At 46.5% G+C, this 25,627-nt stretch overlaps 1 protein-coding gene across 1 annotated transcript in view; it reads right to left on the bottom strand.

Moving 5' to 3' along the window:
• The window catches only part of ALOX5AP (arachidonate 5-lipoxygenase activating protein), a 74,727-nt gene that overhangs the window by 9,190 nt on the left and 39,910 nt on the right, over nucleotides 1-25,627 (bottom strand). The window contains exons 4-6 of the mRNA XM_059902596.1: nucleotides 21,556-21,681; nucleotides 14,357-14,456; nucleotides 89-159 (exon numbers count right to left, since the gene is read on the bottom strand). Coding sequence (XP_059758579.1) covers nucleotides 89-159; nucleotides 14,357-14,456; nucleotides 21,556-21,625 — 241 coding nt within the window. The 5' untranslated portion in view covers nucleotides 21,626-21,681. The remainder of the gene's footprint in view (nucleotides 1-88; nucleotides 160-14,356; nucleotides 14,457-21,555; nucleotides 21,682-25,627) is intronic.

Here is a 25,627-nt window from a genome sequence, read left to right as displayed (position 1 = left end):
AGCCTTTTCAACAAAAAGCCTGCACTCGAACCTCCTGGTGACGCATCACGTTTCAGAAAGAGAACACCCAAGGAGAAGCCTGAGTTACCTTGGCTGCAGAGGAGCCCGGCGCTCCAGAGCATGACGAGGAAGGTGGGGTACGCATCGACACAGTTCTGGCTGTAGAATAAACACACAAGGGGGAACATCAGAAGACACGTTACTGCAGCGCAGTCTGAAAATTACCTGAAACCCCGAATTAATAATCACTGTCGCGCACAGCACAAACCCCATTCATAATTCCACTGACCTCTACCTGATAAGACGTCAGAAACAGACGGTGGTGTGTGTAAAGCGGACACGTGTTTGGAATCCATCCACTCCCTTCCTCGGTGAAGCCGATCGGAGACCCGCTTTCTTGATGGATTCGCCTTGGCAGGATTCCTGCTCGCGGTTACACCAAAGCGCTTCTTGGAATTGAAAAGTGAGCGCCGCGGACAGCAAGGCTGGGCGGCGGTCAGGGTCGGGGCAGCAGGGAAGAGGGACCCGACTAAGAAACCTTCAGGTCAGACACACAAGTCAGCCCAGACACGAGGGCCAGGCTGAGGAAGGCAAGGCGAGCCTCAAGCATTAGAGGGACCAGGGGTCGATTCAGCAAAGCCGGTGCTCACGGCGTTATCTTGCTGCTGGAGCAATGGCTTTGTGCAGGGCTCAGTCCTCACCCCCGTGCTGGTGTCTTACACCCTTGGTCTCCTTTAAACTCAGGCAATCCTGCGACCACACATGGTGACTGCATGCGTTTCCTATGGCTGCTGGGACAACTAGCCACAAGCTCAGTGGCTTAAAACCAGACAAATTGATTATCTGGAGGTCAGAAGTCTGAAATCGGTCTCCTTGGGCCAAAATGAGGGTGTCCGCATGGCTGCAATCCTTCTGGAGATGCATCGCTTCTGTTTCCTTGCTTTTCCCAGCTTCTAGAGATCGCCTGCATTCCTTGGCTTGTGGCCTCTTCCAACCTCAAAGCCAGCAATGTCTGATCATGTCTTCTTCGCGACACCAACTCTTCTGCCTCCTTCTTCCACATTTGAAGGACCCTTGTGATTACACTGGGTCCCACCCAGATAATCCAGGATAATCTCTTAAATTGAACTTAAATTCAGCTGGTTAGCAAACTTGATTCCTCCTTGCCACGTAACATAACCCATTCACATGTTCCTGAGATTAGGATGTGAACACCTTTGGGGGGTCATTATTCGGCCTACCACAATTAGTCTCCTGTTTCAGATGAGAAACTGAATCTTGGAGAAGTTGAATAACTTGCCCAGGGTCACCCAGCTACAGAGTAGCAAAGCCAGGATTCACAGGCTGGTCAGTACGACTCTAAAACCAGGTGTGTTACCTCTTCGACTCCACAGGCACACCTCAGAAATAGCGTGGGTTCAATTCCACACCACCACGATGAAGCAAATACCGTGATAAAGAAAGTCACAGGAATGTTTTTGTTTCCCAGTGCACATAAAAGTGATGTTTATGCTATACTGTAGTCCAATATATGTGCAATAGCATTATGTCTAAAAAACAAGGTACATACCTTAATTAAAAAATACGTTATTGCTAAAATATGCTAACCATCATCTGACAATGCAGGGCTGCCACAAACCTTCAATTTGTAAAAAAAACAAAAACAAAAAAAACCACAGTGTCTGTGAGGCACAATAAAAAGAGGTATGCCTGCACTAAAGCAAACAGCAAGTGTTTTCTTCAGTTTACAGCCTAGATCAGGACAATCGATACGCACATCCATGGAAACACAACACAAGACTCAAAAGAGGAGGGGCAATGCAATAGAGTGGGAAGGATTTGGTGACTAGGATTTCGTCCCCCACCTGACATTAACCTGCTGTTTGTCACTGGCAAAGCAAACTCTCTGGACTTAGTTTCCTTACCAGTAAAACTAAGAGACTAATAAAGAATAACTCTGAGATCCACTTAAGCTCTAAGAGTCGATGGTCTAATGTACTGGTTCTCAAGGTGTGGCCCCTGGATCAGCCACATCAGAATCACCACGGAACTTGTTGAAAATGCAAATGTGAATGCCTTCCTTGGACCTAAGGAATTAAAAACTCTGAGGGTGGGCCCAGCAAGAGTTTTAACAGCCCTCCAGGTGATTCTGATACATACTCAAGTCTGAGAACCACTGGTCTGAGGTAATTCGAACTGTATAGGTAAAAGCAAAGATGCAATTTTCAAATTACATTTGGCCTTTTATCCAAATTCCTTCCTTGGATTCTTCATCTGGATCCTTCTTGATCTGGTTCTCATAAAGTTTCTCCTAAAAATCAGTCTTGAAGCCTCGTTCAAACCGATAGGATCTCAAGATTCAGTTGGTACCGCTGAGAACCCTGGAATGACCAGCCCTTGGTCTGTCCCCTGCAGAGAACCCAGAGAGGTTGGGTCACGGGGGCCTTCAGATCTTTCTGATGGTCAAAAAATCCCTTACCGGAGAAGTCAACAAATGGAAAAGGTAAGAAACCAATGTACCCTGTCCTGGATAGACACAGGAGAGCCAGAAGAACCCTGCTGACCTTGCTGGGGGCTCTGGATACCCAGGATTTCCATTGATCTATGGACACAGTAAGAACTCCAAAGGGCGGGAGTCCCTTACAAATCTGCCATTTGGGGTGAAGCACTTAGTGAGTAAACAAGCCCCAAAATGATAACTGTAGCAGCCGCTAAGCAAATGCATCACATCTATTCTTACGCCTCATTAGAGACACAAAACTGCAGCCTCAGGACTGAGAGAAGATCCATCTCCCAGTTCCAGAAAACTAGAGAGAAAATTCCCTTTTATTTAGTTGAATAATGTTCCATGTCTGATGGGATCTAATACCTGATACTCAAAACAGTTTGAAAATCTATTAATATCAAAGCTCTCCCTGCTTCCTCTCATTCTCGTGCTTCTGTTTTGTTTGTTTTGAAGTTGTGATTTTGTCTGGGTGATGCAAAATTATAAAAAATTCTTTATTGTCCAAGGAATGTGCTCATAGAGAGAAGTGTCTAGTGATGTGACATTAGATCAGCCATTCAATCATTCCTGCCTCTTATATCAAGTCACCATGGGCCCTGGTACAACACAGTCGGCCTGAAATTGAACGAACTCTCCCAACTCTAAGAAAACGGGCTCTTCTCTGGATTTCCAGAATACGCCCAGAGTCCTAACCCCCATTCTGGCTCAAGCCGGTCCCTCTCCCCATCCAGGATCTCTGACACATCTTCCATCCACGGCTTCATGCACACATGCCTCTCCTCGCCAGAGGGCCACTGCTGGGCTGAACTCAAACAGCTTTTGTCCTTTGGTCAGTGATGCGGCTGCCTTTAGGGACCTTAGAGGTCACTCGTGTGGTCCCTAAAGTCACAAAGCCTGGGTCCCACTCGGGGCTGCCACTTTTTTTTTTTTCAGTATTAAAATGTTTAATTTTATATTCTCTTTACCACCTTTAAACTTCGTTTTTTTAACATCTTTATTAGAGTATAATTGCTTTACAATGGTGTGTTAGTTTCCGCTTTATAACAAAGTGAATCAGCTATACATATACATATATCCCCATAACTCCTCCCTCTTGCATCTCCCTCCCACCCTCCCTATCCCACCCCTCTAGGTGGTCACAAAGCACTGAGCTGATCTCCCTGTGCTATGCGGCTGCTTCCCACTAGCTATCTGTTTTACATTTGGTAGTGTATATTAGTCCATGCCACTCTCTTATTTCGTCCAAGCTTACCCTTCCCCCTCCCCATGTCCTCAAGTCCATTCTCTATGTCTGCATCTTTATTCCTGTCCTGCCCCTAAGTTCTTCATAACCTTTTTTTTTTTTTAGATTCCATATATATGTGTTAACATACAGTATTTGTTTTTCTCTTTCTGACTTACTTCACTCTGTATGATGGACTCTAGGTCCATCCACCTTACTACAAATAACTCAATTTCGTTTTGTTTTATGGCTGAGTAATATTCCATTGTATATATGTGCCACATCTTCTTTATCCATTCATCTGTCGATGGACACTTAGGTTGCTTCCATGTCCTGGCTATTGTAAATAGAGCTGCAATGAACATTGTGGTACATGACCCTTTTTGAATTATGGTTTTCTCAGGGTATAGGCCCAGTAGTGGGATTGCTGGGTCATATGGTAGTTCTATTTTTAGTATTTTAGGGAACCGCCATAATGTTCTCCATAGTAGCTGTATCAATTTACATTCCCACCAACAGTGCAAGAGGGTTCCCTTTTCTCCACACCCGCTCCAGCATTTGTTGTTTGTAGATTTTTTGATGATGGCCATTCTGACCGGTGTGAGGTGATACCTCATTGTAGTTTTGATTTGCATTTCTCTAAAGATTAGTGATGCTGAGCATTCTTTCATGTGTTTGTTGGCCATCTGTGTATCTTCTTTGGAGAAATGTCTATTTAGGTCTTCTGCCCATTTTTGGATTGGGTTGTTTGGTTTTTTTTATATTGAGCTGCATGAGCTGCTTGTAAATTTTGGAGATTAATCCTTTGTCAGCTGCTTCAAAATATATGCAAATATTTTCTCCCATTCTGAGGGTTGTCTTTTCATCTTGTTTATGGTTTCCTTTGCTGGGCAAAAGCTTTTAAGTTTCATTAGGTCCCATTTGTTTATTTTTGTTTTTATGTCCATTTCTCTAGGAGGTGGGTCAAAAAGGATCTTGCTGTGATTTATATCATAGAGTGTTCTGCCTATGTTTTCCTCTAAGAGTTTTATAGTGTCTGGCCTTACATTTAGGTCTTTAATCCATTTTGAGTTTATTTTTGTGTATGATGTTAGGGAGTGTTCTAATTTCATTCTTTTACATGTAGTTGTCTAGTTTTCCCAGCACCACTTATTGAAGAGGCTGTCTTTTCTCCATTGTATATTCTTGCCTCCTTTATCAAAGATAAGGTGACCATAGGTGCATGGGTTTATCTCTGGGCTTTCTATCCTGTTCCATTGATCTATATTTCTGGTTTTGTGCCAGTACCATACTGTCTTGATTACTGTAGCTTTGTAGTATAGTCTGAAGTCCAGGAGCCTGATTCTTCCAGCTCCATTTTTCTTTCTCAAGATTGCTTTGGCTATTTACGGTCTTTTGTGTTTCCATACAAATGGTGGAATTTTTTGTTCTAATTCTGTGAAAAATGCCATTGGTAGTTTGATAGGGATTGCAATGAATCTGTAGATTGCTTTGGGTAGTATAGTCATTTTCACAATGTTGATTCTTCCAATCCAAGAATATGGTATATCTCTCCATCTGTTTGTATCGTTTTTAATTTCTTTCATCAGTATCTTATAGTTTTCTGCATACAGGTGTTTTGTCTCCTTAGATAGGTTTATTCCTAGGTATTTTATTCTTTTTGTTGTAATGGTAAATGGGAGCATTTCCTTAATTTCTTGTTCAGATTTTTCATCATTAGTGTATAGGAATGCAAGAGATTTCTGTGCATTAATTTTGTATCCTGCTACTTCACCAAATTAATTGATTAGCTCTAGTAGTTTTCTGGTAGCGTCTTTAGGATTCTCTACGTATAGTATCAAGTCATCTGCAAACAGTGACAGTCTACTTCTTCTTTGCCGATTTGGATACCTTTTATTTCTTTTTCTTCTCTCATTGCTGTGGCTAAAACTTCCAAAACTATGTTGAATAATAGTGCTGAGAGTGGGCAACCTTGTCTTGTTCCTGATCTTAGTGGAAATGGTTTCAGTTTTTCACCATTGAGAACGATGTTGGCTGTGGGTTTGTCATATATGGCCTTTATTATGTTGAGGTAAGTTCCCTCTACGCCTACTTTCTGGAGGGTTTTTATCATAAACAGGTGTTGAATTTTGTCAAAAGCTTTTTCTGCATCTACTGAGATGATCATATGGTTTTTCTCCTTCAATTTGTTAATATGGTGTATCACATTGATTGATTTGCGTATATTGAAGAATCCTTGCATTCCTGGGATAAACCCCACTTGATCATGGTGTATGATCCTTCTAATGTGCTGTTGGATTCTGTTTGCTCATATTTTGTTGAGGATTTTTGCATCTATGTTCATCAGTGATACTGGCCTGTAGTTTTCTTTCTTTGTGACATCTTTGTCTGGTTTTGGTATCAGGGGGTGATGGTGGCCTCGTAGAATGAGTTTGGGAGTGTTCCTCCCTCTGCTAGATTTTGGAAGAGTTTGAGAAGGAGAGATGTTAGCCCTTCTCTAAATGTTTGATAGAATTCACCTGTGAAGCCATCCGGTCCTGGGCTTTTGTTTGTTGGAAGATTTTTAATCACAGTCTCAATTTCAGTGCTTGTGATTGGTCTGTTTATATTTTCTACTTCTTCCTGGTTCAGTCTCAGAAGGTTGTGCTTTTCTAAGAATCTGTCCATTTCTTCCAGGTTGTCCATTTTATTGGCATATAGTTGCTTGTAGTAATCTCTCATGATCCTTTGTATTTCTGCAGTGTCAGTTGTTACTTCTGCTTTTTCATTTCTAATTCTATTGATTTGAGTCTTCTCCCTTTTTTTCTTGATGAGTCTGGCTAATGGTTTATCAATTTTGTTTATCTTCTCAAAGAACCAGCTTTTCGTTTTATTGATCTTTGCTACTGTTTCCTTCTTTTCTTTTTCATTTATTTCTGATCTGATCTTTATGATTTCTTTCCTTCTGCTAACTTTGGGAGTTTTTTGTTCTTCTTTCTCTAATTGCTTTAGGTGTAAGGTTAGGTTGTTTCTTTGAGATGTTTCTTGTTCCTTGAGGTAGGATTGCTATAAACTTCCCTCTTAGAACTGCTTTTGCTGCATCCCATAGGTTTTGGGTCGTTGAGTTTTGTCATTTGTTTCTAGGTATTTTTTGATTTCCTCTTTGATTTCTTCAGTGATCTCTTGGTTATTTAGTAGTGTGTTGTTTAGCCTCCATGTGTTTGTATTTTTTACAGATTTTTTCCTGTAATTGATATCTAGTCTCATAGCGTGTGGTCGGAAAAGATACTTGATACAATTTCAATTTTCTTAAATTTACCAAGGCTTGATTTGTGACCCAAGATATGATCTATCCTGGAGAATGTTCCTTGAGCACTTGAGAAGAAAGTGTATTCTGTTGTTTTTGGATGGAATGTCCTACAAATATCAATTAAGTCCATCTTGTTTAATGTGTCATTTAAAGCTTGTGTTTCCTTATTTATTTTCATTTTGGATGATCTGTCCACTAGTGAAAGTGGGGTGTTAAAGTCCCCTACTATGACTGTGTTACTGTCGATTTCCCCTGTGTTTTTATGGCTGTTAGCATTTGCCTTATGTGTTGAGGTGCTCCTATGTCGGGTGCATAAATATTTAGAATTGTTATATCTTCTTCTTGGATTGATCCCTTGATCATTATATAGTGTCCTTCTTTTTCTCTTGTAATAGTCTTTATTTTAAAGTCTATTTTGTCTGATATGAGAATTGCTACTCCAGCTTTCTTTTGATGTCCATTTGCATAGAATATCTTTTTCCATCCCCTCACTTTCAGTCTGTATGTGTCCCTAAGTCTGAAGTGGGTCTCTTGTAGACAGCATATGTACAGGTCTTGTTTTTGTATCCATTCAGCCAGTCTATGTCTTTTGGTTGGAGCATTTAATCCATTTACATTTAAGGTAATTATTGATATGTATGTTCCTATTACCATTTTCTTAATTGTTTTGGGTTTGTTATTGTACATCTTTTCCTTCTCTTGTGTTTCCTGCCTAGAGAAGTTCCTTTAGCATTTGTTGTAAATCTGGTTTGGTGGTGCTGAATTCTCTTAGCTTTTGCTTGCCTGTAAAGTTTTAATTTCTCTGTCGAATCTGAATGAGATCCTTGCTGGGTAGAGTAATCTTGGTTGTAGGTTTTTCCCTTTCATCACTTTAAATATGTCCTGCCACTCCCTTCTGGCTTGCAGAGTTTCTGCTGAAAGATCAGCTGTTAACTTTATAGGGATTCCCTTGTATGTTATTTGTTGTTTTTCCCTTGCTGCTTTTAATATTTTTTCTTTGTATTTAATTTTGGTAGGTTGATTAATATGTGTCTCAGTGTGTTTCTCCTTGGATTTATCCTGTATGGGACTCTCTGCACTTCCTGGACTTGGCTATTTCCTTTCCCATATTAGGGAAATTTTCAGCTATAATCTCTTCAAATATTTTCTCAGTCCCTTTCTCTCTTCTTCTTCTGGGACCCCTATAATTTGAATGTTGGTGCGTTTAATGTTGTCCCAGAGTTCTCTGAGACTGTCCTCAATTCTTTTCATTCTTTTTTCTTTATTCTTCTCTGTGGTAGTTATTTCCACTATTTTATCTTCCAGGTCACTTATCTGTTCTTCTGCCTCAGTTATCCTGCTATTGATACCTTCTAGAGAATTTTTAATTTCATTTATTGTGTTGTTCATCATTGTTTGTTTGCTCTTTAGTTCTTCTAGGTCCTTGTTAAACGTTTCTTTTATTTTCTCCATTCTATTTCCAAGATTTTGGATCATCTTTACTATCATTACTCTGAATTCTTTTTCAGGTAAACTGCCTATTTTCTCTTCATTTGTTTGGTCTGGTGGGTTTTTACCTTGCTCCTTCATCTGCTGTGTGTTTCTCTGTCTTCTCATTTTGCTTATCTTACTGTGTTTGGGGTCTCCTTTTCACAGGCTGCAGGTTTGTAGTTCCTGTTGTTTTTGGTTTCTGCCCCCAGTGGCTAAGGGTGGTTCAGTGGGTTGTGTAGGTTTCCTGGTGGAGGGGACTGGTGCCTGTGTTCTGGTGGATGAGGCTGGATCTTGTCTTTCTGGTGGGCAGGACCACATCCGGTGGTGTGTTTTGGGGTGCCTGTGACCTTATTATGATTTTAGACAGCCTCTCTGCTAATGGGTGGGGTTGTGTTTCTGTCTTGCTAGTTGTTTGGCATAGGGTGTCCAGCACTGTAGCTTGCTGGTCATTAAGTGGAGCTGGGTCTTAGCATTGAGATGGAGATCTCTGGGAGAGCTTTCACTGTTTGATATTACGTGGAGCCGGGAGGTGTCTGTTGGACCAATGTCCTGAACTCGGCTCTACCACCTCAGAGGCACAGGCCTGACACCTGGCCGGAGCACCAAGACCCTGTCAGCCACACAGCTCAGAAGAAAAGGAAGAAAAAAAGAAATAAATAAATAAAATAAAATAAAGTTATTAAAATACAAAATAAGAAATAATTATTAAAAATTTTAAAAAATTGAAAAGTAATAAAAAGATGAAAAAAAAGAAAGAAGAGAGCAATCAAACCAAAAAACAAATCCACCAATGATAACAAGTGCTAACAACTATACAAAAAAAAAAAAAAAAAGGACAGACAGAACCCTAGGACAAATGGTAAAAGCAAAGCTATACAGACAAAACCACACAAAGAAGCATACACATTCACATTCACAAAAAGAGAAAAAAGAAAAATATATATATATCATTGCTCCCAAAGTCCACCACCTCAATTTTGGGATGATTCATTGCGTGTAGGTCGCCTGAGGGCATCTGTTCCCCGCTCAGACAGGACGGGGTTAAAGGAGCATTTGATTCGGGGGCTCTGGCTCACTCACGCCGGGGGGAGGGAGGTGCATGGAATGCGGGGTGAGCCTGCGGCGGCAGAAGCCGGCGTGACATTGCAGCAGCCTGAGGCGCGCCGTGCGTTCTCCCGGGGAAGTTGTCCCTGGATCACGGGACCCTGGCAGTGGCGGGCTGCACAGGCTCCCGGGAGGGGCGGTGTGGAGAGTGACCTGTGCTCGCACACAGGTTTCTTGGTGGCGGCAGCAGCAGCCTTAGCATCTCATGCCCGTCTCTGGGGTCCACGCTGACAGCCACGGCTCGTGCCCGTCTCTGGAGCTCATTTAGGCGGTGCTCTGCATCCCATCTCCTCGCGCACTGCAAAACAGTGGCCTCTTGCCTCTTCGGCAGCTCCAGACTTTTTCCCGGACTCCCTCCCGGCTAGCTGTGGCGCACTAGCCCCTTTCAGGCTGTGTTCATGCAGCAAACCGCAGTCCTCTCCCTGGGATCTGACCTCCGAAGCCCGAGCCTCAGCTCCCAGCCCCCGCCCGCCCGGGCGGGTGAGCAGACAAGCCTCTCGGGCTGGTGAGTGCTGGTCGGCACCGATCCTCCATGCGGGAATCTCTCCGCTTTGCCCTCCGCACCCCTGTGGCTGCGCTCTCCTCCGCGGCTCCGAAGCTTCCCCCCTCCACCACCCGCAGTCTCCACCCACGAAGGAGCTTCCTAGTGTGTGGAAACCTTTCCTCCTTCACAGCTCCCTCCCATCCTTATTCTTTTGTCTGTTTTTTCTATTTTCTTTTGTCCTACCCAGGTACATGGGGAGTTTCTTGCCTTTTGGGAGGTCTGAGGTCTTCTGCCAGTGTTCAGTAGGTGCTCTGTAGGAGTTGTTCCACATGTAGATGTATTTCTGATGTATTTGCGGGGAGGAAGGTGATCTCCACGTCTTACGCTTTCGCCATCTGGAAGGTCTCCCGGCTGCCATTTTTTGACTGTGCGATTGTGGGTGCATTTCCTAGCCTCACTGAGTCTCAATCTCCTCATCAATTGAAGGTGAATGGAGACATGAGTATTTATTGATACCTTCCTGGCTGTTGTGAGAATAAAACGAGGGAAAGCAGCGCCAGGCTCGTAGTAAGCATTCAATAAATGGTGGCTATTATTCCTCCAACCTCTTCCTTCTTATAACCCCCAATGGAAATGTCCTTCCTACTGACAAATTATTGTTATTCCAAATATTCTTTTGTGCCAGTTTTTCTGCAGGACAAAACTGACAAACCCACTTTGTCTGTCATTTCTTGAGGTCTAACTACGAGCTACTCAGCAGATCTCTCAACAATTCACTGTGCTTTGTTCAACTGGACGCACTGCACTGCCTGTGTTTTTATGGAGAAAAGGATTCATTGCAATTTTCCCTTTCATTTTTCTCCATCTTTAGGAATGAGATATAGAAGCACTTAATGTTTTGCTAGTTAATTTGGGTTTATTTAAAATAAGTAAATATGGGAGGCATAAATTAGGAGTTTGGGATTAAAATATACACACTACTATATATAAAATAGATAACCAACAAGGACCTACTGTATAGCACAGGAAACTATACTCAATATCTTGCAATAACCTATAATGGAAAGGAATCTAAATAAGAATATGTGTGTGTGTATATATACATATATATATAAAACTGAATCACTTTGCTCTACACCTGAAACTAACACAACATTGTAAATCAACTACATTGCAATAGAACTTTAAATAAATAAATACATAAATAAGTAAATATTGGTAATAACAGTAATAGTATCAATACTAATCAATAGAACCAATGTAGATGTATCACCTTCAAATCATTCACAAGTCCCTGCTACTTGGAAGTGAGTCCAGAGTGGATTCTGAGAAGTGTGGGGGGAGAAGGGACCTTAGGGTATCATTTACCAAAATGCATCTTATGAAACACTAAACCTTTGATATGCTCTAGAAAAAAAAAACGAGGGGTGTCTGTAGTTAAATAAGACCTCCCCTTCTTGTAGAACCAAGAGTCACAGTGTCTTAGTACTTTAAAGGTTCTCAGAAGTCTTGCTGTACAGAACTTGTTCTTCTCTTTAACACCTGTTAACAGCCCATGAACTTGTAACCTATGGGTCACATTTTGGAAAATGACACATCTGCAGAGACCCATCTTCTCTCCACAACCTGTGCTCACCCGCACTCATGGAGAAGAATCTTAGGTCAGTTAACTGAGGCTTTTCTCCAAAAATCAAACTTTGACGGCTCTGGCTGCGCTCATCAACTGGGAACAGGGCTTTGACCTATATTTTAGACACATGAAGAGAGAGTCAAGGTCGAGATCCTTTGAACTCTCAAACCCTGACTCAGCTCTGCCCTCGAGGGAGATGGGTGGTAGAGCAGCCCATTAACCGAGGCTGAGTCTGAGCTGAAGCCCTCACCTGGCTGGGATGTCTGTTTACCAACAGCCCCCAAATCTTGAATTATCTGTATCAGTCAACAGTCATACTTTATGCTGAAAAGCATGCATCAGCCGTTTCAATCCACCAGCATCATTTATTCTTTATGCTATTTTCCCTTTATACAGTCTCTAAACATTTATGATCCCACACCCCATCAACCAAGAGTTTTGATCATGCAACCCTATGACGGGTATATTTATGTACAAATTATATACACATCCTACTCTCAATCTGTATATTAAAACTAAGTAAAGTTCAATTTCCTATTTTTTAGATAGCAACATTAAATACATGTTCTTTTCTTCTCACACCCCTACGGCTCTTCTTGTACCCCTCTTTGGTGCTTTGGAGGCCCCTGGAGAAGCTATCACTGGGGATGACTTGCTACCGGGCTAACACGTAAGGCCCTTCCTGGTAGCTTCCTGGCTGGGGCATGCAGACTGGGGGCTCCTGGCGTTGCCAGCAGGCGGCAGCCTCTGTGTTGATCTTCAGCACCTTCCACAACCCACCTCAGGCACACACAGGGCGCTGCCAGCTGGGTCAGGGAGGAAGTAGTCTTTGCAACAGAACCACAGCAGTGTCTGGGCAATCTTTTAATTACAGAAAATTCTCCTCCACTCCCCCTTCCCCCCAAAAGCTCCTACCTCTCCACAGCTCTCTCTCCTCCCCTCCCTCTCCTTGCCCTCTCTCGGGGGGTAAGTGGGAAAGTCACGTGGGTTTGGGAGCTGGGCAGCAGCACCCATGCGATGGGGACCCCCAGGCGGCACCAATCACCCACCACTCTCCTCTAGCGCCTTCTGACGGCAGGGGCCCTGAGCCATTGCAGAACTTCCAAACCACCTTCCAAACGACAGCGCAACCATCCCCAGAGGGCACTTCCACAGTCTGGAGGCTGGCAGCGGGGGACCAGGTGTCAGCGAGGCGGCTTCTTAGAAGCAGAGCTAGGTCACTCCTGGGGGAAACGGCAGACACCAGGCGGCCTGGCCTGCCCCGGTTCTTCTTCATTTTCGGCAGGATGGAAACTTAGCTTCTCAGCCGGTACAGAGGAATTCCGCTGCGTGCAGCCCTGCCCCACTTCTCCAGACGGGCCCGGCCGTGCTCCTAAGAACCCAGCAGCTGGTGAGAATGCAGTGATCTGGGCGGGAAGAAGCTTCCCTTTCCGAACAGGTAGCATGGTATTCACGTTCTTCTGGATTCCGCGTGGGGGGAGGTTCTGGCGTTACCCCGATGGAGGACACTGTCCTTGCCCCTCTTGCACTCTTGCACATGGGTGTGTCTGCGGGGACCTCTCCCGTCTCCCCTGCAAACAGCACAGAGGGGCTGACAGCACCGCACACTCTCTCCTCCACCTCCTGTAAATGTGAACATCTAATATGGCTTAAATCACATCCTTCCACTTCTTCAGTGGATTCTGAGAATTAACACACCGAAGGTCCAAATCTTAAGATGGAAATCTCCCTGCAAGAAGTTCAGGAAGGGATTTCCTCGGAATCAGACTGCGCAGGAGTGCTGGGTCTGAGGGGCTGGGGCCGACGGGAGGCAGAGGGCCCTCGAGTGGCTGCATTTGCTTGTGTTATTCCTGCAGTTCTAGGAGAACGTTGCTTGTGTGGCCACGACTCCCACTTTGGAAGGTTCTCTGGAGACATCCAAGTCACCTCCGAGCCAAGACTGAAGGCCAGCTCCTTGGCCAGCCCAGAGCTGCAGCCTCCCTTTCTCACAGGCCAATCACAGGCTCAGAGAAGCAGGTGACAGGCCGCTGGCTGAACCCTCTGTCTGAATGCATTCAGCAGAGAGGAAAATGAATGTTGGATTTGCATCCCAAATAGCACCCGCCTCCTTCACTGAGTTCTTCAGGTGTTTTCAAACAGCCTTTTCATTCAGAAGTAAAAGCAGGAGAGGTGGAGAAGCCATTGCATAATTCCCCCATTCTTTCCGTTCTGGTTGCTCCAGGAGACCTGGCTTAGGAAACGCACTAGAGTCCCCTCCAGACCCCACCGAGGGGACCTGAGGGGCTGCAGGCAGCTGCCAGCTGGTCCTGCCTGTTGCTTCCGAAGCCGGCTGGTGAGTGATGGCTGGTTTTCCCGGCAGCCCCTCTGGACTAACGCCCCAGAAAATCGGTCAACTCCACGACTGAATGACTGGCTGAGAGGTTCCTGAACAGGCGGAGCTCCATCCCCCCATCCCACAGCCCCACTTCCCCTCTTTACACACCAGCACTTGTTAAGATGATGAAAAGTGCCCCCAAAGTCTCCCAGGTGAAGTTCAAGCTTCCCTGGGAACCCCGCCTCCCCGGCCTTTGGAAGGTTGGCCCAGACAGACATGCAGCCCTGTGCCCAGGCCCCCCCATCTGTCAGTTAGCAGTGTCAGGGTTTGGACTCACTTGGCAGTGTAGACCCGTTCCAAGGCAAGTGTCCCCGTCCTCTGGAAGCTCCACCCATTATGGGTCTTGCTTTCGTGCTCCACCTTGTGGGCAAAGAACCCTGCCAGAGGGAAAAGTTTGGATTTGGTTTATAACGGGGAACGTTCACGAGCCTGGTATCCCATTATTTTACTAGAATGTTAGATGGTTCCTTAACTTGACCTCTAAGATGCCCTAAATGTCCTCCATCAAATGTCACTGAGCAGAAATTTACTCAGCAGCTACCCTCCACTAATCACTGCGTTTGGTGTTGGTGACTCAATGGTGAGCAACACACGACCCTCACTTTCAAGGATCCGACAGTCGGAAGAAATAGACAACCAAGTAAAGAAATTACACTACAGAGTGACTCGTGCTAAGATCAGATTGAGTGAGAATACAGAGCCATCGAGGGTCAAAGGGGGCAACTTAATTCAGTGTTTGGGACAGAGAAGGATTCCTAGAGGAGGTGATATTTAAGATAAAATCTGAAGAACAAGTGTGGCAAGCAGAGGAGACCACTCCACTCTCGTGTAACGGAACGTGCAAAGGTTCAGAGGCAAGAACCTCTGGGGTTCAGTACATCCAGCTTATTGGTGGTGGGGAATGGGAAGTGGAACCTGGTACAATTACAAATGAGACCGAAGAGGTAGGTGGTGAATTGTTCTTTCAATGACATTTCTCTATTATCACTTGCCACGTGCCAGACACTCAGCTTACGTCTGAGAACAAAACACACAAAGAGCCTTGGCCTGAGGAGCTTTTGTTCTGGCGAGGATGCAAGAAGAGAAGACAGACCACACACCGTAAACAAAACGCAAAAATTAAAACGACACAGTGTGCCAAGCTGTGGACGAAAGAGAAGGCACAGCACGACAGGGGCCGCTGGGGGTGCAGACAGGGTGGCCGGAGGGAGCCCCAGGGAGAAAGCTGTAAGTGAACCAAGGCTGAAGAAGACGGTGGCTGAGAAGTGCCTGCCGGACTTAGCAGCATGACCGTGACCTTGATGAGAGCCACGTTAAGAACTTGTGAATTTATTTCCGTCTTGAGAGCAACAAGGAGTTACTGACAGATGTAAGTTGAGGAGTGGCATCGCCAGAAAGCCACTCTGTCTTTAGCATGGTGAGTGTTTAAAGGGGTGAGACCCAGGACAGGGGAAAGACAGAAGGGAGCTGGTTAGGGTGATGCTTGTGGGATTAGGAGATGCCGAGGGGACAGAATCTGCAGGCTGGATGGTGGGGATGGCGGGATAAAGGTCTGTCCCTCTCTCCCTCTCTCTCTCTCTCTCTCTCTCTCTCTCTCTCTCTCTCTCCCTCACCTCTCCTATTTTATTCCTTTCCTCCTATTTCAAGAGTGAAAAAGGGAAAAGCGTGATTGTCAGGGATCCACTCACAGGATTTCTTTCCATCAACTTTCTATTAGATTCCTCAAAAAGACATGAAAAGGATGCCTTATCCATTGTGTACATGAATAAAAGTCTTCATGTTTTCCTTTGTGTCAAAAGTACATTCCTCTCCTAGAACTGTGCCCGTTTTGAGCAGAGCTGCAGGGCTGGCTTGTCTGAAGGCCCTCTGTTAGGCACTGGACATATGCTCCTTTATTGGGCCTGGCACCAGCTCTGTCAAGTGGGTGGTACTGTCCCCACTTTGTAGACAAGGGCCCTACGGCTCAGGGAGGTTAAATGACTTTCTCAGAGTCACTCCACCGGGGAGCAGGGAGGCTGGCATTCAACCCCAGCTGGGCATTCGAGGGTGTGTTTATCCTCCTACTGTCACATAGAAGCTCACTTCAGGGATTCCATCAACTACACAGGGTTTAAGTATCCAACTGTCCACTCTGGACGTCCCTTCTTACCATAGAATACAGTAGAAAATTCTGATCATTGTCTTTCCAGAACCCAAGGTGACACCCCTTGCCCCTGAACATGTAAACAGAGACAGTATTAAGAAAGTCTGAGGTTATTTCTGCAACCAACTGCACAGCGTGGCCGTCCTTCTCCGAGTCTGCCTCTCTTCTTCCTCTCCTTGCCTGATAACAAACCCCTTCCTCTTTTCCAAGCCTTAGCCCTCCACCTGCAACCTTGACGCTGCTTCTGCCACCCTCTTCCGGTCTTTGTTCATCAGTGTTTGCCCCATTTCCTGAACCTTCAGTCTCTGTTTTCCTCCTAATCTTTACCTTTGAAACACACTCAGATCTTTCCTACCCTCAAAACAAAACAAAAACAAGCCTGCCTTAGTCCTGTATCCCACTAGGGTCTACCTCTCCCTCCTTCTAAGCTAAACTTGAAACAGTTGGGCCACCTTTGTCCACTCCTCCAAACACTGACACTCCAACTCCTATTATCCTTGACCATGTTACAGAAACTATGCATGCAAAGACCACTCACACACCTCTCTTGGCTGGCTGCTAACATCAGGCCAAACCAGAGAGACAGAGAGAGACACGGAGAGAGAAGGCTACAAACGCTGACCAAGAACTTACTGCATGCTGGGCTCTGCTGGCTACTCTACCTATGTTAATTATCTCAGGCAATACCTTCAACCATCACACATAGAAGATATTAGTAACTCCATCTCTCTGTTGAGGAAACTGGTGGTCAGAGAAGGTAAATAACTTTCTCAGGATCACATAAAAAGCTCTTGAGATTTTCATTAAGTTAGTATGAACCAGCAGCGTGATACAAAAGAATAATTCACACATCCATTATTTTAACAGAACTGGTGTCTGAACCTCGGGAACAGTTTCCCTGCATGGAAAACACCCACCTGCCTCTTAGAAAGAACATGGCAAGTTGGTGGGGAGTGGGGTAGGAGGGGGAACCCAATGACAAGGGACTCTGGAAACCAAGTCATATGAGGAATGATCCATTGAAGAAGGGATGTTGCAGGTGACTTTGTAAACACAGAAGCAGCAGGCACAGTCGAAGCTTTTCCAAAGAACAAACACACTAGTGGATAGAAATTATAAGGCAGCAGATTTCAGTTCCATATAAGAGAGAACTTCCTGAGTAGTGAGCGTTTGAATGAATGAATTCGAGAAAAAATACACTGTGTAAAGGTCTACCCTTTGGAGTAGGTTTGAATCCCAGTTTCACCATTACTGGCTCTGGAACCTCCAACCAATGTTCTAACCTCTCCAAGCTCCACTTTGCTTACCTGTGAATTAAGCCAGGACATGGAAGCAACCTAAGTGTCCATTGACAGGTGAATGGATAAAGAAGATGTGGCACATATATACAATGAATATTACTCAGCCATAAAAGAAACAAAATTGAGTTACTTGTAGTGAGGTGGATGGACCTAGAGTCTGTCATACAAAGTGAAGTTAAGTCAGAAAGAGAAAAACAAACACCGTATGTTAACACATATATATGGAATCTAAAAAAAAATAATGGTTCTGAGGAACCTAGGGGCAGGACAGGAATAAAGATGCAGACGTAGAGAATGGACTTGAGGACACGGGGAGTGGGAAGGGTAAGCTGGGACGAAGTGAGAGAGTGGCATGGACATATATACACTATCAAATGTAAAATAGATAGCTAGTGGGAAGCAGCAGCATAGCACAGGGAGATCAGCTCGGTGCTTTGTGACCACCTAGAGGGGTGGGATAGGGAGGGTGGGAGGGAGACTCAAGAGGGAGGAGATATGGGGATGTATGTATATGTATAGCTGATTCACTTTGTTATACAGCAGAAACTAACACACCATTGTTAAGCAATTATACTCCAGTTAAGATGTTAAAAAACTTTTTAAAAATAAAAAACAAAGAAATATAATACTATATATTTCATAGGGTGCAAGGATTAAATGAGATAATATTATGCCCAGCACCATACTTGACACAAAGCAAATTCTCAATACACTTAACAGTGGGAAGGGCAAGGCCAGTGCGTTGTGAGCCCTCCGTCAGGGGAGTGTTCAGCAGGGGCTCTTGAGGATGCTGTAAAGAAGATTTCTGCTGTCACCATTCAGGCCTCCACGCACGAGGCCCGGGTCCCTCCCCTCAGCTCACCCTCTCCTCCCAGTCTAATTAGTTTGGCTTCCTATGGAAATCACTTTCTCTAAATCTGTGTTTCCCAGGTTTGCTTCATGGCAAAGCTGCTGGCACCTTGGCCAAGAAGCTGGAGGCCCTCTGGATGCTACGCATGGGAAATGCATCTCTCTCCACTCCCTGGGAAACCAGGCTTTGGTAGTTCTGGTCCAGGTCTCTCGGAACGAGATACTTTAAACTTGGTCTGCATTTCCAAACGTGCGTTCTGCTGGATCAAGCTGGAAGAGGGCCACGAGTTCAAAGATCTTGATGACTAATGAGCATCTGGGAGGCAGAGGAGAAGGTTCCACCAGGCGGGTGGGCTCTGGCCCTTCCCCCGGGGAATCGGGCGCACACCATGTGCCGAGAGCACAGAGCCCTCCAACACTGTCACAGACACGGGGACTGACCTCCTTGTCTTGGGACAAAGACAAAGTGTGCCGTGCCTGGCAACAACATGTAAATAGTTCCTAAAGCTAACAGAAAGGGTATCAAATGTAATTGGGGGTGGAGGCAGAGCTTTTGCATGTTTTCCGCACTCAATAAGGTAGACCTATGGCTGCAACATCGAGGTTAATTAGAATTGCAAAGAGAAGTTCTGGACCTACATTTGGACCTTTGTGTTTGCCTAAAAACTCAACGGTTAAAACGGGTAGAGGTGTTATCTTCCAAGTCATTTGAATTTTTCTTGTTCCCCTGCACGGGCACATTTAACAGTTAGAAAGAAGAAGTCCTCACAGGGTGATCTCAGCATCACACGGGAGCCCTGGTCTCTGCCTCAGAGGGGAGCAGGGCTGATCCTAAGCCTCTGAGGGGGAGGCAAGGGCTCCTTTTGTGGCTTCAGAAGGGCAGCAGCATGTCTTTTCCCCCGAGCATGGGTGGGACAACGCTGTGAAAGGGAAGTGGGGGGACTGGATGGGGACGGACAGAGGTTGTGATGCTGGGGCCGTGCCGTCCACACCGCTACACATGCACCCCAATCATCTGTGTGCCCAGGATGAAAAGTCTCCAGCCCAAAGCAGGAGCTGGTCCACACTTGTCTCTCCCCCACCAGGAAGCCTCCTCAGTTCATGGGACCGTGTCAGGGAGACCGCTGTGTCCTGTCGTTATCTATCTGAAATGGTCGGCCGAAAGATTGCGGTTCAAACTCAGACATGCGGCCGTCTGTAATCTCTCCTCCCCCCTTGCACCAAAGAAGAAGACTTAATCTCATCTGCCAAAAAATAATTAGAAATCTCATCGTCCACCTCAAGTCTGCTCCGGGTTTGCTGTGCTTCTACGGAAAAGCCCAGGATCCCCTGGACAGACAAGGGCCAGATCCTGGAGCATCTCAGGAGAGATGAAAAGAGTCTGTTCTCACAGGAGGAGACCCTCCAGCTTCCCCCGACTCGGCCTGGACCAACAGGGAGCAGCTCAGGGTGCACTCGAACCTCTGCTCAGCCCCATCTGCACAGGCGGCTGAGGGGACCCTGGCCCCCGTCCACTGTCACCGAGATTGACGGGGATCCGGGGGAGGGCCGGAGGGGGAGAGCTGAACAAGCAGCGCCCTCCGACACCCATGCGACTGCCTCCACGGGGGCCGTAAGCATCATTGCAGGCTTCCTGCTTCCTGCCTGCCCATCTTTTCCCGCCAGCCTCTCCTTTCCTGGGAGGCAGGAACCTAGCTTTCTTGTTCACTGCTACATCCTCATGGATGCGGGACCCTTCCTGGACAGAGCAGGGTCCCTGTGGGTGTATGCAGGTCGAATGAATGAATCCCTTGGCGACTGACAAGACTAAGGGAGCCCCAACATGAAACAGCAATGGCCTGAGACTGTGGCAGCCTCAACCGGCCCTTCGTCCCCTCTCTGAGCTGCAACTCTGTTGTGTGAGGTTTAGAATGAAAATGTTTGGGTCAGAAAGCTGCCAAGTGCTGTTCCGGACACCAAGGGGGGGAAAGTGGCGGGAGGGTTGGTGGTGGTGGGATGAATTGGGAGATTGGGATTGACATGTATACACTGATATGTATAAAATAGATAACTAACAAGAAGCTTCTGTATAAAAAATAAATAAAATAAAATTCAAAAATTCAAAAAAGAAAAAAGAAAACGTGTTGTTCCATGGAGGAAACATACTCGGAGTATGGAAAGTGGCCACTCTCTGGTGCGGGGAGGCCACGGGAAGCCTTACTCAGTGCCCAGAAGGCGCATCACCAGCCTCTGTCCACACTCGAGATGGGGGAAAATATCCGAATATCCCCAGTTGATTGAACACCCAAGTTTCCAAAGTGTGCCAGGGTGTGAGCATTCAGTAATTACCATTAAGTTACAGAGCTGCCCTTAGTAATTCCTCTCCTTTTTCCTCTACCTTTGTAAACTGCAAATCCCAAAGACACTGGCCGTACTGATAGAGAGAGCCTGAGGCAGTCCTAGCTCAGAACTTTAAAGAGAAAGTTCTACCCAGTCCTGCCTTTTTCACTTCTAGGTCCCTTGCTTGGTTTAAGTGATCGCAGAGTTCATGGAAATGCAAACCCCAAACAAGAAAATCCTCCCCGCTCTCTCTCTCCCTTTATATAAGTACATAATGCCTACCAAAAAATGCTTCAAAAATTATGCATTGCTAGAGAAAAAGAAAGTATTGCAAAGAAGATGTTTCTTCAAAAGAAAAAAAAAGAAAGCAATACAGAGGTAAAATAATGTTAAGGTGAAATCCCTCTCACACCGCATAAATTTCCTTTTTTTTAGCCTACAGGTGACAGGTGAAGAGCGCCCAGCTGCACTTAGTATAACCCAGTGTCTGGGTGAACATATATCTGATTGTCCCTTTCCAGCCTTCCTGCCCTCCAGCTGGTCTCTGGCCACAGTAATTCATAGTTAAAATGCTGATTGCAGACACTCCAGTGACGGTTTTTGTACAACCTCCAGCTTGCTGCCCTGGCTCTACAGACATGATTAATCATCCCCATTAAAGTGAAAGAACGATTGGGAGAAGGAAAAACCTAAATTCATGCAGAAAGGCACAAACCCCTATACATTCAAATAAAGATACAAATATAGATAAAGACAAAAGTGTACACACACACACACACACACACACACACACACACAACTGTGTAAGCCTGACTTTCAAACAACTAGAAACAAAATCTACCCTGAGGGAGGGGATTCCCTTACCGTTCTGGACCACGCTGATGAGGGTGACGATGGCCAGCAGGACAATATTGCCCAGGGTTTCGTGATCCATGTTTGTTTCCGGCTCCCAGCAAGGACTTATCAGCTCCGTGGTACCCCAGGCCCGCACTGTGCAGGAAGGGGAAGTGAGGGCCGGACTCTGCCTTTCATCATTAGAATTTCCAAAGGTCCCAGCACAATTACAGGGCTTCTTCTTCTTCTTTTTTTTTTTTTTTAAACTAGCCACCAAAGTACCCTGGCTCAGCGTGTCCTGCCAGAAGAAGCAGGGCTCGGGAGAGAGGCAGGAAGGGAAGAAAAAGTGAAGCATGTTTTTTATTTATTGAGCACCAAAAAGGTTTGTGTCCAGAGTACTGTCTTTCTCTCTTTCCTTGAATTCCTAGGGAAAAAGTAACTACTTGACGCATGTCAGGGTCCAGAGTAGCAGCCGAGTAATAAGCCCTGGATGAATGAATGAATGATGATGAGGTGGACGGCTGATGCCTCTGTTTCCACGGGAAACAAGCAACAAGAGAATGAAAACTAAACCAAAGAACTTAGATAAGGAGCAGAAAGGGGGTCACCTAGGAAAGCTTCCACACGGGAAGGACCTTAACCACCGCAACTGGCTTCTCTGAGGTAATTACTGAGCTACTTCCCTGGAATCGTCTCAGCATAATAATAAGAGTAGAGAGAAGGTGTAAGAGGGAACCTGCTGAGTGAGGGAGGTGGTGGCCTGGCATCTTATAGGACAGTTTTCTTCCCTCCGCAGTTACACAGATAATGCAAGATTCTGCAAACTTCATCCCAGGCTCAACAACTATTTGGCAGTGATGAAGAAGAGCTCTTATCAAAACCTCACTTTGAAAGAGAACATTGGGGGACTTCCCTGGCAGTCCAGTGGTTAAGATTCCGCGATCCCAATGCAGGGGGCACGGGTTCGATCCCTGGTCGGGGAACTAAGATCCCCGCGTGCCACACAGCCAGAAAAAACAACAACAACAACAAAAAGAAAGAAAGTAAAAATAAAAAGGACATTGGCCACTCTACTTAGTGGCAGCAGGATTTGCATCTTGCTGTGGGAGAGGCCAGCACGGGGAAGAGATCACACAGTCCTCATACCTAAAGCAGCTGAGGCCAGTTGGGGTGAAAGAGGTCCATGGGGGTCCATGGAGGACCCAAGCGTTTGGAGTTTGGATGCACAGAGGCCAGTAGCAAGGGCAGCCCTGGCTGGTCATGATGCTCTTGAGAACTCTCTCTGAGTGCCTGGGGCACTTCACAACGTGTGGAGTCTTTACAAGATTGGTTAGGGGCTGGGCACTAGCAAGCTTTGTGTATTCACCTCAACGAGATCTCATTTGCAAGTGTCAGGGAACGCTTAGGTCCCAGTAGACGAGGGGTCTGGTCCCCATGAAGTGTTGGCCCTTCTAAGACCCCTGCTGTCTTAGTGACAGTGCATCAGAAGTGAAGGCCAGGCCCCTTGAAAAGTACTCTAGTTGCAAACAATAGAAACTTAGCTCAAGCTAGCTTGGGCAAAAAAGGGAAATTTATTGACTCAAAGAATCCAAGGAACTGAACAACCAAACACTGAAAAGAGCAGAGATGAGGTTGGGCCTCTCAAACGGAGTTCTCTGTCTCAGTCTCTCTCCTTTTCTCTCCACTTTCTCACAGCTCAGCAGCCATATTCTCTCTGCAGACCAGTTTTCTCCACACAGTGGAAAATACCTCCACCTCCAACTCTGGAGTTTTATGTCTTACAGCTCTGTCACCTGTAAAGGACTGACTCTTCTCAGTGAACTATTAGGACAATCCCACTGGCCCAGGCTGGTCAGATATCTACTCCTAGGACCCCCAGACGGCAGGACAATGAAAGGACCTGGTGCTTTCCACAGCTGTCACGTGGTTGAGGGCCACTGCTCCATAAAGACTGGGGCAGGGCAGGGGTGGGGTGAGGAGTGCCCTATGCGTCTGCTGCCACGCTGTGACTGTTCACCGCTTATAATCCCAGATTTTAAATGCCCAGCTTTAAAGAATTCTCTGTGTGTTACAGCCTGACGTCTTTAAGGCTCGTCCTCATCTCCTTCCTGCTCCCGTGTTTCTGTCTGTGGCGTCTGAGTTTGTGCCAGGATCTGCAGGCACACAGAAAACAGCATCAACAGAATCCTACGTGGTCAGCCCAGGGCGTCTGTGGCAATCTCGCCAGGGGCCAGGAACGCAGGAACGCAGGAACGCAGGAAGGAGCAGCCTCTCCGGCTCGTTCCCCGACCCTCAGGAGCCCCGCGAACAGGATGGGGGCGCGGGGGTTGGAGCGGAATACCCAGCCAGCCCCACTTTAGAAAGCTGAGGAGGCGCCTGGGAAGAGGTTCACCCTTCCCGTGGGGGGACCTCCACGTCTGACCTCCCGGAGCCTCCCCGCCCGGGCGGGGCGCGCGTACCGGTGGAGCGAGTCCACTTCACCCAGGAAGAGAGCGTTTTAGCAGTCGGCCGAGATGGCCATTAAATTACAGCGAGCACATTAAGATTCTGGCTGCGGCTACAGAGGAACACTTAGCAGAGGTGAAGCCTCTGGAAATGCCATTCATCTCAACAGAGAGCTGCTGAGACAGAACAAAAAGAGAGGCAGGCCAGGGGCACGGGGCAGGAGCGCGCACGGGGCGCGAGGGGCGCAGCGGCCCGCGCTGGATTCCGAATTCCTAGCAGAACGGTCTCCAGGCCTGGAGCCGGCCCTGGTCCGGCCTACACCAGACCAGACCCAGCCCTGGACCCAAGGCCCTGAGCAGCTGTGTCCTGGGGACCTAGCTTGTGCGTTTGCTCTCCAACACACCCCTCTGGGGACAGATTATCCCTCCCATTGCCCAAAAGACGAGACTGAGGTGCAGAGCGGTGAAACCACAGGAAGCAAGGAGCAGACCTAGGATTCAAAACCAGGCCTGTCTAGCTTCAAAGTCTGGGTTTTTAACCACCGCGAATGCTGCTTCTGGAATAGTTTTCAGAGCTTGGGGCGCCTGGTCCTTCTGCATCCGAATTTGGCAATCCCCTCAGGGGCTAGTGAAGTGACCAATGGCCGCTCAGCCCCTAAAGAGATTTTTTTTTTAAGAAGAGAAAGGAGAAATTAACATATTTCCGGACACCTGACCGTTAGTAAAGGTAGCTTAACAAGAAAGAGCCCACAGATCCCGGCTGTAGGCCCAACACCCTCTCCTCCCGGACCCCCCCCCCTCCCAGCGCCCTCGGTGCTGATGCAGACACTGCACTTATCCGTGTGTGACAGGTTAGTTAGACAAATGTGCTGGGAGTAGGGAAGAATAATTAGCACGTTCATTAATTAGAGTACAGTTAGTAGTTTGACTGTGAAGACAACCATTTGTCAACAGAGATCAGGACAGCCGGGGCCAAGCAGCGACTCGGGGGCAGCAATTCACGGAAGGCGGTGGCACTGACCAGCTGCCATTAAAATCCATGGGAGCTGCGGCTCATCCACTTAGCGGCAGCGCGCCTCCATCACCATGGCAACACGGGCCCACTTCAGGCAACAACATTCATGCATCCTTCACCGCACCACGGGTGGGTGGAGTGTTGCCGTTTCATGACGTCTCTTGCCTTCACTTTCTGGCCAAGGTTGCCCTCAGCATTCATTAGGAAGAGGATTTCCCCGCACATAAACGTTGGGAGTGAGGGAGAGGGCGCAGAGTGCCCCCAGGCTGCGGGTCAACTCTAGAGGGGCGTGCAGATATAGCCCAGGTCTGTAGGCACACACTGGAGGTGGCTACAAAGCAGTTCCTTTTAATTTCACTTAATCTAAAGAATATTCAGACCTGGGACTTCCCCGGCGGTCCAGTGGTTAGGATTCTGCTCTTCCACTGCAGCGGGCAGGGGTTCGATCCCTGGTTGGGGAGCTAAGATTCCGCAAACTGCACGGCGTGGCCAAAAAAAAAAAAAGAATATTCAGACCAGTATTGATCTGAATGAGAAGTGATAGGACCAAAGATCAGACCACAATTTGTTCCAGATGTCATACATAGGTAGTCTCCAAGAGAACCAACCAGCCTGGTTAAAGTGTCATGTCTTCTTCCCCGAC

This window comes from Balaenoptera ricei, chromosome 18 (genome assembly GCF_028023285.1).
Source record: "Balaenoptera ricei isolate mBalRic1 chromosome 18, mBalRic1.hap2, whole genome shotgun sequence".
Lineage (NCBI taxonomy): Eukaryota > Metazoa > Chordata > Mammalia > Artiodactyla > Balaenopteridae > Balaenoptera > Balaenoptera ricei.
The sequence above is the reverse complement of the archived record's forward strand: the minus strand, read 5'-3'. Positions and strand labels throughout refer to the sequence as shown.